Genomic DNA, 12,958 nt, shown 5'->3' on the forward strand with positions numbered 1-12,958 from the left:
GTATGGTGTGTTGGCTTTCATTGGCAGAGGAATTGAGTGTAAGAGCCGCAAGCTTATGCTGCAGGTCTATAAAACCCAGGTTAGGCCAAACGTGGAATATTATGTTCAGTTCTGGTTACCTCATTATAGGAAAGATGTGGAAGCTTGAGAGAGGGTGCAGAGGAGATTTACTAGGATGTTGCCTGGGCTGGAGGGCAGTTCTAATGAAGGTAGGTTGAGGGAGCTAGGGCTTTTTCATTGTAAAGAAGAAGGATGAGACGTGACTTGATAGAGATGTACAAGAAAATGAAAGGCACAGACAGAGTGGATAGTCAGACACTTTGTCCCAGGGTGGAAATGACTGTTACGAGGGGCATAATTTTAAGTTGATTGGAAGAAGGTATAGGGGAGATGACAGAGGTACGTTCTTTGCACAGACAGTGGTGGGCATGTGGAATGCGCTGCTGGTACTGGTAGTGGAATCAGATACTTTAGAAGCATTTAAGTCATTGTTGGATGGGCACATAGATGATAGCGTAATGTAGGGTATGTAGGGTAGTTTGATGTTAGTAGGACAATAGGTCAGCATAACATCGTGAGCCGAAGAGCCCATACTGTGCTCTAACTTTCTATGCTCTATTTTCTTAATTTTTCAAAGAATGGAACTTGGGTATTGCTGAAAAAATGGCATTTGTCAAAACTTCATCTTGCTTCGACATGATATCGCAACAATTCAAAGGAATGTTATTGTAAAGGGCAACAACACTTTTCATATTGTATGAGAACAGTGTGCTGACTGGCTGCCAAATGAAACTTGGTTACTAGATGTGTTGCCATGGGGACTGCACCAGTTTGATGATGTTTGATAGTTAACTGCCAAGCTTGTTGAAATTTAACCCTGGCAGGTTGACGTAATTGGTGAAGTCAATGTCATGTGAAATGAATCATGGAATTCTTCGAGGACGTGACAAAGTTGATTGATGAGGGAAAGGCTGTAGATGTCATATACATGGACTTCAGTAGGGCGTTCGATAAGGTTCCCCATGGCAGGCTGATGGAGAAAGTGAAGTCACATGGGGTCCAGGGTGTGCTAGCTGGATGGATAAAAAAACTGGCTAGGCAACAGGATACAGAAAGTAGTAGTAGAAGGGAGTTTCTCAAATTGGAGACCTGTGACCAGTGGTGTTCCACAGGGATCTGTGCTGGGACCACTATTGTTTGTGATATATGTAAATGATTTGGAGGAAGGTATAGGTGATCTGATCAGCAAGTTTACAGATGACACTAAGATTGGTGGAGTAGCAGATAGTGAAGGGGACTGTCAGATTACAGCAGAATATAGATAGACTGGAGAGTTGGGCAGATAAATGGCAGATGGAGTTCAATCCGGGCAAACGTGAGGTGATGCATTTTGGACGATCAAATTCAAGGGCAAACTATACAGCAAATGGAAAAGTCCTAGGGAAAATTGATGAACAAAGAGATCTGGGTGTTCAGGTCCATTGTTCCCTAAAGGTGACAACACAGGTCAATAGGGTGGTCAAGAAGGCATACAGCATGCTTTCCTTCATTGGACGGGGTGTTGAGTACAAGAGTTGGCAGGTCATGTTGCAGTTGTATAGGACTTTGGTTCGGACACATTTGGAGTACTGTGTACAGTTCTGGTCGCCACATTACCAAAAGGATGTGGATGCTTTGGAGAGGGTGCAGAGGAGGCTCATCAGGATGTTGCCTGGTATGGAGGGTGCTAGCTAAGAAGAGAGGTTGAGTAGATTAGGATTATTTTCAATAGAAAGACGGAGATTGAGGTGTACAAAATCATGAGGGGTATAGACAGGGTGAATAGCAAAAAGCTTTTTCCCAGAGTCGGGGACTCAATTACTCAGGGTCATGAGTTCAAAGTGAGAGGAGGAAAGTTTAAGGGAGATATGCGTGGAAAGTTCTTTACACAGAGGGTGGTGGGTGTCTGGAATGGGTGGCCAGCGGAGGTGGTAGACGCAGACATGTTAAAAATCTTTTAAGATTTTTTTGGACAGGTACATGGATGGGCAGGGAGCAAATGGACACAGACCGTTAGAAAACAGACGACAGGTTGGACAGAGGATCTTGATCGGCGCAGGCTTGGAGGGCCGAAGGGCCTGTTCCTGTGCTGTAATTTTCTTTGTTCTTTTTACATATACGTTGTTTTCGTGAGAACTAACCCTCATGTGTTAATAAGTGTTATTACTAGTACATGCAAGTTTACCAATGGTGAACATGAATAATAATTACCAGTCAGCGAAATTCTTAGCACACTCAGGGTTATTTGTCAAGTGCTTACTAACTGCAGAATCTACTGTTGGACACTGCGTTTAGAGTTTTATAAGCACAGGCTGGTTGGATCTGTCAGATCTTCTCTGTTGTGAATTGTCGAAGCAATGTGCAGTTAGATATGATCCCCAGGTTTTGGAACATAGAAGCTACCTGTCTAGCTCCAGGCTTCAGTGCAATGCATATATCGCATTACTCATTTATGAGTATGTCTCATTAAATGTGAATAACACTCATACTGTTATTGTGTAGTAGCAACATGAAACAGCTGGATTCACCTGTTGCTCAAATTTTTGAGATACCTTTTTTACCCAGGGTAATCTGAGTTAAACTGGGTACTTGTCAGGACTGAAAGTCGTAGTTTTAGACCCTTGCATGAGTTTATGCAATACACGTGAGAACTCAGTAATCAGTATGGCCATTATACTACAGATAGCTTTAATGTTCCCCATTTCAGTATCAAACTTGCACAGTAAGCAATGGCTTAGAATCTACTTCTGAGGTCACCAAAGAGGCCAACATTGCACTGCATGCAACCGTTGGAATCCCAAAGCCTACACTGCCCAGCGGAGTCAAGTTTGCAGTGCACAGCTCTAGAAAAGCCCGAGGTAGATTGTTCATTTGCATATCGATAGCAATGCCTTTCCATGTGTTCACTTGATGCACTAATGCAACCAACCATGGAAGCTGAAGACATTTGCTCTGCAGCTCTACATCATGGCAACTAGTTCTGCAACCATTGTGAGAATGACTTTTCACTGGTCTTACGAACTGAGCAGCTTGCACTGTTGACGTCAGTGTTAACGACTTCATATACACCAAATAGATTGCATTACCATTAGATCCCCTCTTGGCCTAGCACTCTCAAACATCTTTAATGGGTTCCATGACACTGAACATAAGCCTCACATATTTCCAATACATAGATACAATATTCATCACATTTTTACAAGCTTCAACCTCTATTCAAATTCAACTTTGAAATCAAACAAATTACCTCCCTCACCTGAATGTGCTAGACGAGAAGGCTTCCAAGAGGATCTTTATTACTGTCTAATGCATACGCACCTTCAATGGTAAGTATACACATGGGATTCCTATCTTCCCAATGTTGTAAGATTTCCTTATCAACAGCTTTGTGAATACAGCCTGAGTGCACCTTGCAAGTTTGATGCTGAAGTCTGGAGTACAAAGCAATAATATGAGGTATTGGTGCCCCTGATCAGATAATTTCTCACTGTATATCACAAGCAATCATGAAAGGGCATGAAGTAACCGCTATCAAAAATGGTCAGAGTAACATCGATTACTCTGAAGGCATCTCAAAAATTCAAACAACAGGTTAATCTAACTGTTCTGCGCTAACACTATACAGTACCGGTTGCCATAACATGATGGTGCCATCAAGCTAAAAACACATCTGTGTGATAAACATGAATGCAAACTTGCTACATGAACTTCAATGTTAGTGCAACTTCAGTTATGTAGCTCCACGCCCCAAAGGTCAGTGGAACTGAACCAACCAGCTTGCCCTGTTAGCTGTTCCCAAAAGGTAATGTCTGTCCCCACTAGCTTCTGCTTGCAAAACTCTAAACACAGTTCCAACATTAGAAACATTACCATGGTTGAAAAACATCTTTTATCCACTCATGGGACCTGGGTGTTACCAACTGGGCCAGAATTTATTGCCCATCCCTAGCAGCCCTCGAGGAGGTGGCAGGAAGCTGCCTTCTTGAGCCATTGCAGTCCATGTGCTGTAGGTAGGCCAACCATCCTGTAACATAGGAAATTCCAGGATTTTGACCCAGTGACAGTGAAGGAACGGCAGTATGATGGACAAGTCAGGATAATGAGTAGTTCAGAGGGGGGGGATCTTACAGGTGGCAGTTCGAATAACTCCACAAAGGCAGGAATCCTGTCGTCAAGTCACCCTTGATTTACACTTGCCTAGTACATGACACTGACCCAGCTAGCTAAGAGCTGGCTCCATGAGCGAGCAGAACATTTGTCAGTTAGGACTCACTGATTGGACCAGGTTAACAGCCCCAATCAGGGAACTCTATTCTATGAGGTCCACCTGACCAACTTCGTTCCAATCACTACAAACCTCCTACTCTAGTATTGTCTTTTCCCTAGGATGGGGTATTTCAAGACTAGGGAGCACATTTTAAAGGAGAGAGGACAGAGATTTTAACAAAAACATGAGAAGCAAATGTTTTACACAGAGGGTGGTTTGCATGTAAAATGAATTTCCTGAGGAACTGGCAAATGGAGTACAATTATAATGTTTAAAAGACATTTGGATAAGTACATGAAAAGGAAAGTTTTGGTAGGATACGGGCCAGGATAAGGTAGGTGGAACTAGTTTAGCGTCGGATTATGTTCAGCGTGGATTGTTTAGACTGAAGGGTCCATTTTCATTCTGAACAACTTTATGACTGAGTCCTGGGGCATAGGCCTGCTCATTTTATCTTCCACCAACTTTGTGTCAGGTGCTGGAAGTGGTACTGGGCTGTAGCCGACCTATGGCACCCACAGCAACTAGGCCAAAATTCATCATTTTCTTTGGGTGGTATTGGCCAAGACATCTGTCCATCTCATCCTCAGAAGCTTCTTCGACACTGGACAGAAGGGTAGAACGCATGGGTTCTGACAACCTTGCTGGATGTTTGTCTCCTGCCCCATTAGCAAGGTTGCAGATTTCACGTGTTCCAAATGCTTGTTCAGGACCCCCTATTCTTACCTGAACTTTGTATGTCATGGGACCTGACGTTGTGTTGACTGTGCCTCTTACCCATGCAGGGCCATTCCTGTAATTTTGACACCAAATTTCATCCCCAGAAGTAAACTGCCTCTCACTGTTCGAGGAGTCTTGTGTTCAGCACAGGTGTTCCATTCACTCTCCGCACCAGGTCCGAGAAGCTCAGATTTAATGTGGTGTGGTGGCTTCTCCTCATTGGTAATTCTGTGGGAGCTAAACACTGTAGTTGCATGAGAGGTGGTCCTACAACAAATCTGGAACCAGGTTAGTTTGATACTGAGTGAAGCTGTAGGCCGTTTCTTTAAGCCTGCCTTCAAAGTTTGGATTGCTCTTTCCATCAGGTGTTCGGACGCTGGATGGCATCAAGCTGTCCTTACATGCTGAATGCCATTTGCCGCAAGGAAATACTCAAAATTCCCTGCTGGTAAATGATGGCCTGCTGTCAGTGATCAACACCTCCAGGTATTCATGTATTGCAAAAGACGCATGTAACTTTCAATCCTTATCCCAGTGTTTCACGACAAACTCTATGCATGTCCAACCACTTTGAATGGGCGTCCACACTGACTAAAAGCATAGATTCTATGAAATGACTGGCGTAGTTGACATGTGATCAAATCTAGGGTTTATGCAGCCATTCCCATGAATGTGAAGGAGCTGCTGGCGATAATTTTTATCCTTGTTGGTGCTGCCCCACAAACACAGCTATGTCAGCATCCAATCCTGGACACCAGACATAATTTCTCACCAACCTCTTCATTCTGGGAACTCCTGGATGAACCTGGAGGACTTCAGCCTGTCTCTGCCTACAATCTGTGCTCAGGACATTCACTCTTGCTTTCACAATAATTTGCCATCCTCTACAGGGATCTGGTCTTGCTGGGTCCAGAAATGTTTCAGTTGTGGTTGTGATGACCCTCTTGTTTCACACATCACCACCAGCTGTTTTAGTTTCACCAGCACAAGATCTTTTTGTGTCCACAGTCTGATGTGGTTAGCAGTGACTGGAAGGGTGTTCACAAAGTTTAAAATTAGAACAGATTCTTTTATTGGGAGCTCCACTGGTGGCGTATCCGACAGTGAGAAGTGGCAAAAGGGATTTGTGACTTGGCCTCCTGGATGATGTTCCAATTTGTAATTGTACACACTATGTATTAGAACCCACTGCCGAATTAGACATGAAGCTACGGGCGGGACAGACCTGTCCTCTTGAGGTACCCCAACAGGGATAGCCAAAACTATCCCAACTTTGTACAGGGACTTCCCTGCCAGTGACATGAGGCTAATTTCCTGGATCATCCCTGTTTCCCGTCTGAAACAATGGGACAACATTAGCTATTCTCCAGTCTTCTGGGACCTCACCTACGGCCACAGAGGATACAAAGATTTTTGTCAAAGCTCCAACAACTTGTTCTCTTGCATCCCTAAATATTCTGGGATAGATCCCATTAGGATATGAGGGCTTATCTACCTTAAAGCTTTTTAAGATGCATAACTCCTCTTCTTTTTAAATCATAGCTGGGCTTAGAAATTTGCTCCTCCCTTCTCTGAGATCATCCTTCGCCAACTCCTTCTCTTTGGTGAATACTGACACAAAGTATTCGCTTAGGACCTCACCCATCTCTTCTGGCTTCGTATGTAGATTCCCTCCCACGCCCTTTTGTGAGCCAACCTTTTCCTGGCCACCCTCTTGCTTTTTATCTACATTATAAAAAGCCTTCGGATTCTCCTTAATCCTGCTTGCTTTTGACTTTTCATGACCCCTTTTGGCCCTTCTAATTCCTTGTTTAAGTACTTTACTACTTTCTTTATGCGCTTAAGGACTCTGTCAGTTCCCATCCTCCTAGATTTTAGGCTTTATTTTTCTTTTTGAACAAGGTCATAACATCCCTGGTTATCCAAGGTTTATCACACCTATCCTTGTCAAACTTATCCTTCATTCTCGCAGAAACGTGCCATTCCTGAACTCTAACCAACTGCCGTTTGAAATACTGCCATATGTCTGACATGGATTTACCTGCAAACAGCCACCACCAATCAAATTTCTCCAGTTCCTGCCTAATATTGTTGTAGTTCCCCTTCCCCGAATTTGATAGCTTCACCTGAGGACTGCTGTTATCCCTATCCTTGATTAACATAAAACTCACGGTATTTTGTTCACTATTCCCGAAATGCTCCCCCCACCATAACTTCACTCACCTGGCTGGGGTCATTTTCTGAAACTATGTCCAGGAGGACCCCTTCCCCGGTTGGACTGTTTATACACTATGTCGAGAAACCCTCCTGATCGGCCCTTACAACTTCTGCCCATCCAAGCCTATAGCACAAAGTGAGTCCCAGTCAATACAGGGGAAGTTAAAATCACCCACCACAACAACCCTACCGTTTTTACATCTTCCCAAAATCTGTTATCATATTCTCTCCTCTATCTCCTGCTGGCTGTTGGGAGGCCTGTATACCCTCAGCATTGTGATTTCATCTTTCCTATTCCTCAGTTCTACCACTTTGCTTCACTGCACGAGTCCTCCGATGTATTGTCCCTCAGCAGCTATGAGATACTCCTTTACTAGTAATGCAACTCCCACACCCTTTTACATCCCCTTTTATCATAGCTGAAACATCTAAATCGTAGGACATTCAACTGCCAGTCCTGCCCCTCTTAACTAAGTCTCCATAATCGCAATAATGTCATAATTAAAAGTACTAATCAAAGCTCTAAGGTCATCTACCTTGCCTATTATACATCTTGCATTGAAACACATGCATTTCAGAAAAACTCCTCTGATCTTTTTAGATTAGATTAGATTCCCTACAGCGTGGAAACAGGCCCTTCAGCCCAACAAGTCCACACTGCCCCTTGAAGCATCCCACCCAGACCCATTCCCCTATAACCCACACAACCCTGAATACTATGGGCAATTTAGCATGGCCAATCCACCTAGCCTGCACATCTTTGGACTGTGGGACGAAACCGGAGCACCCGGAGGAAATTCACGCAGACACGGGGAGAATGTGCAAACTCCACACAGACAGTCGCCCGAGGCTGGAATCGAACCCAGGTCCCTGGCGCTGTGAGGCTGCAGTGCTAACCACTGAGCCACTGTTCTGCCCCTTTTCAGCAGGGTTTCCCTGTCTGCCCTTGTTCTTAGTCATGCTTGCCTTGGTTGCTACCTCTCCCTCAATTTCAGCACCTACTGGCCCTACTCCTCCGATTTCCATCCCCTGCCACACTAGTTTAAACACTCCTGGAAATGTTCTACCAAGTACCCCATGCCAAGGACATCAGTCCCGGTCCTCCACAGGTGTAACCCATCCTGTTTGAGCAGGTCCCACCTCCTCAGAACCTGTTCTTATGCCCCATTAATCTGAAACCCTCCCCTTTTCAGCCATCATCCCATATATCCTGCTGCTTCTACTCTGACTGGCTCATGGCCCCGATAATAATCCTGAGATAAGTACCTTGGAGGTCCTACATTTCAATTTCCTAGTTCTCTATATTCTGCTTTTACGACTTCATCCCTTTTTTTGTAACCTATATCATTCATGCCAACATGCACTACGACCACTGGCTGTTTGCCCTCCCCCTCCAAATTGTCTGCAAATGCACTGAAACATCCAAGATCCTTGTACCAGGGAGGCAACACACCATCCTGGATTCTTATTTGTGGCCACAGAAACACATCTATTCCCCTTACAACGGAATTCCCTGTAATTATAGCGTTGCTATGTCAATTTTTCCATCCCTTTGCAGCAGAAGCAACCGTGGCACCACGAATTTGGCAGGTGCTGTTATCCTCAAGAGGCCATTCTCCTCAACAGTATCCAAAACTTCACATCTGATTTGCAGGGGAAAGCCACAGAAGATTCCTGAACTGCCTGCTTAGACTCCCTGCTCTGCCTGATAGTCGTCCATTCTCTTCCTGCCTGTGGAGTTTGAGTCTGCGGTGTGATCATCTCCCTATACTCGCCAATGCTTCACAGTGCTTTCAGACAATGCTCCAATTCTGAAACTCAGGCTTCCAGGAGATGCAGCTGGAGACACTTCTTGCACACATAAAAGTCTCGGGCTCTGCAGATGTGCCCAGTTTCCCGTACTGTGCAAGAGAAGCAGACTAACAAATGCAGACCAAATAGAGTTTGACTGTTGCACTTTCATAAAATGGAAAGAGGAAGTGTTTTTTCTAATTATATCACCAATCAAGTCAAAACAATAAAAAATCTCAGCTTATTACATACCTTCCATGGCATATTTCATGTCCTGTGCAAATAGGCTCCACATTACTTCTGCGCTTATCTTTCCAACATTAAGTTCCTGAGGAAATCTGAAATTAAGGAAATTTAATTTGAGAGAAATAGAATGTGGAGTTAATATTGCAGAAAGTTGCAGAAAACACCTAAGGGGAATACATGGTTAGGGCCTTAAAACTGACCTTGAGAATTTGAAGCACAACCAGCCCATACCTATTTTTTAAAATTCACTTTATTGTGAGATGTTGGTGCCACTAGCAGGACAGCACTTATTGCTTGTCCTGAGTTGCCCTTGGGAAGGTGGCGGCGAGCTGCCTTCTTGAACCGCTATACTCCACCTGCTCTGGTTTGACCCACAATGTCATTAGGGAGGGAAATCCAGGATTTTAACCAGTGACAGTGAAGGAATAATGATATATTTTCAACTCAGAATGGCGACTGGCTTCGAGGGGAACTTGAAGGAGGTGGTGTTTCCATATATCTGGTGCCCTTGTCCTTCTCGGTAAAAGTGGTTGTGAGTTTGGAAGGCGCTGTCTGATAATCTTTGATGAATTTCTGCAGCTCATCTTCAGGCAGTAGACACTACTGCTACTGAGCTCCGGTGGTGAAGAGAGTGAATGCTTGTGCCTGTAGTGCCAATCAAGTGGCTGTTTTGTCATGGATAGTGTCAAGCTTTTTGAGTGTTGATGGACTTAAACCCATCCAGGCAAGTGGGGAGTATTTCACCACACTCTTGACTTTTGCCTTGTAAATAATGGACAGGTTTTGAGGGGTTACTCACTGCAGTATTCCTAGCCTCTGACCTGAGTAGCTATAGTGTTTATGTGGTGAGTCCAGTTGAGTTTCTGCTCAATGGTGAATCCCAGGATGTTGATCGAGAGGGATTCAGTGATGGTAATATCACTGAATGTCTATTTGATCAGATTCAAGCAGCAAACAAAATTCAACTGTGTGGAAGTCCAATACATTAGAGCTAGCCAACAATGGGCATGAAACAATAAAAGATGCTGGTATATTCCTATCTAATTCTATTCTCATGTCCCACCTAGGTGCAACACTGTCACCAGATCCTTTTCTCTGTCACGTCCTTGTTAGTATCAGGGCCAATCTTTCTGCAGGTCAGTTCAAAAGTTACCTTCTTAAAAGCTCAAAGTTCCTTCTCAAAACGAAACAACTTGTCAACATTCGCATCATTTACTATTTTTCAAACTCTTATAAGCACTTCTCAGGTTCCTATTTCCCTGTGGGAACATGCTCATGCTCCATTATCTTTCTTCACCACATGATTTCTAATTTCAGTCAATTATTTTGCTTGCATGCATCTGTACTATTTCAACAGCTACCACATCCTTATTGAACAATGCAGACCAGAATTATGTTGTATAGGTCTGCATTTTAACTATGGTTCGACTAATGATTTAAAATATACCAGAACAGGGAAGTGAAGGCTCTCGTGGTATTATTGCTGGACTGTTCATGCAGAGACCCAGGTAACATTCTGGGGACCCGGATTTGAATCCTGCCACAGCAGATGGTGCAACTTGAATTCAATGAAAATCTGGAATTAAAAATCTAATGATGACCATGAATGGGTTGTCAGGAAAACCCATCTGGTTCACTAATATCCTTCAGGGAAGGAAACTGCCATCCTTCTTACGTAACTCCAGATCCACATCAATGTGGTTGACTTTTAACAGTATCTGGGATGGACAATTAACGCTGCCCGAACCAGCAGCACCCTCATCCCGTGAATGAATTTTTTAAAAAAACCAGTGTGTCAACCCAATGTTGACATTCAAAGACATTCCAAGATCAAATTTGTTTTAGTTCATTTAGTGCACTGTCGCAATTGCTTCAGTTTTTAAAAAAACTTTGCTCTTCAGAGCTGTTTCATTTTCCAAGCTGTACTTGATCCATTAATATGGCAACTCGAGATTAAACAGTTTTCATTAATTTGTATAAAAATTACCACAGTGAGTCCTGCTTACTGATTAAGAACTGGTGTATATGAATTCTTATCTTCTTCAATAATAGAGACAATAAGAGTGATAAGCTTAGGCCAGAAATCCAAATTTTTTATACTTGGTCCCTGCTCCTCAGGAGGCAGTTCCTGTTTTTTGCTCTGCAAAAGAAGAAATGCACACAGCACACAAATCTGAAAACATGCACAACTAAAATATATCAATTCATTAGTTGCATTTTAAAATTCCATTGCCCAATACTAACATTCTTTACCAGGTTCAACACAAAAGTTTTTTCTTTTCACTCTTTACCATATGCTCACCAAGGTATAATTCCATGGTCATTCTGCATATGAAAACTTGGAAAACATGGGCAGTCTGTTTCTCTATGGGTATATCAGCACCACATGAATTAAAGTAGTTGAGCAAGGAGCAACACTTCTCAAGGGCAATTAGGTATGAACAAATATGCTGGCCAAGTCAGCAATGTACATATCCAGTGAAGAAATAAAAAATATTACAGCCAACCTTATCCTCACTTGGGTCCTTCAATCAGAACATGATACTCGCGATTCTCCATTTCTAAATGCCCAATGAACTGAGGCCAATTTTTGTATCCCTTTCACCGTATCTGAAATTACACTCCAGGCAGCTTCTTCGTACAGAAAATGGTCTTCAATTGGATTGGTAATTTTAAAGATTGACTGCCTGGCTTCTGGTAGTGGAGTCGTCACCTTTCCTGTTACTGGCAAGAACACCCAACACAAAACTATGGGGAGCACTACTGAAGCGGCTCTCCAGCATTTTATTGCCCTGCAACTTTCTAGGCTGTCACTTAAGGGCTGAGAAAATTTCAGCTAATACAAGATTGAAGTGCCTCATTAGCAGAAGGATTAATTTGTGTTCTTTGCAATTCCACAAGAAATTTGTCTGGTTTAAGGGGACTACCTGATGACAAAACTTTGCTGATTTTTTAAAAAATTCTGCTGTGTAGAACAAGTTTAAAGAGGCAAATGTGTGTTTCAAAGATTAATGAGGGAAAAACAGGTTCAACATCACGGGACAGTGGTACCAGTACTGAGGCAGGAGGGAGCCTTTCCAATGGGATGGCTCTGCCTGAATCATGTTGATACCCAAGCGTTGGCAAATCGCAGAACGAGGGTGCGGGTGTATTTGCATAGAAAATTATATAAAAGGTTAAGGGAGGTAAGGGCTCAGCAGAGTTTTTACAGTTTCCAGAACAAGATATAGGACAGAGGGTACGGAAAGGGTTCAGAATCCAACTTCAGGCACTGCACAGAACATAGAACATAGAACAATACAGCGCAGAACAGGCCCTTCGGCCCTCGATGTCGCGCCGACCTGTGAACTAATCTAAGCCCCTCCCCCTACACTATCCCATCATTATTTATCTGCTTATCCAAGGACTGTTTAAATGCCTCTAATATGGCTGAGTTAACTATATTGGCAGGCAGGGTGTTCCACGTCCTTACTACTCTCTGAGTAAAGAACCTGCCTCTGACATCTGTCTTAAATCTATCACCCCTCAATTTGCAGCTATGCCCCCTTGTACAAGCTGAAGTCATCATCCTCGGAAAAGACTCTCACTGTCGACCCTATCTAATCCTCTGATCATCTTGTATGTCTCTATTAAATCCCCTCTTAGCCTCCTTCTCTCCAATGAGAACACACCCAAGTC

General features: G+C 43.3%; 1 protein-coding gene across 13 annotated transcripts in view; it reads right to left on the reverse strand.

Moving 5' to 3' along the window:
• LOC125453124 (protein unc-13 homolog B) overlaps positions 1 to 12,958 on the reverse strand; it is a 495,854-nt gene that overhangs the window by 101,705 nt on the left and 381,191 nt on the right. For all 13 annotated transcript variants that reach the window (XM_059648673.1, XM_059648694.1, XM_059648669.1 and 10 more), the window contains 2 exons: positions 11,287 to 11,420; positions 9,287 to 9,372 (listed from right to left, as the gene is read on the reverse strand). In XM_059648673.1, coding sequence (XP_059504656.1) covers positions 9,287 to 9,372; positions 11,287 to 11,420 — 220 coding nt within the window. The remainder of the gene's footprint in view (positions 1 to 9,286; positions 9,373 to 11,286; positions 11,421 to 12,958) is intronic.

The sequence above is a fragment of the Stegostoma tigrinum genome, chromosome 1, assembly GCF_030684315.1.
Source record: "Stegostoma tigrinum isolate sSteTig4 chromosome 1, sSteTig4.hap1, whole genome shotgun sequence".
NCBI classification, from domain to species: Eukaryota; Metazoa; Chordata; class Chondrichthyes; order Orectolobiformes; family Stegostomatidae; genus Stegostoma; species Stegostoma tigrinum.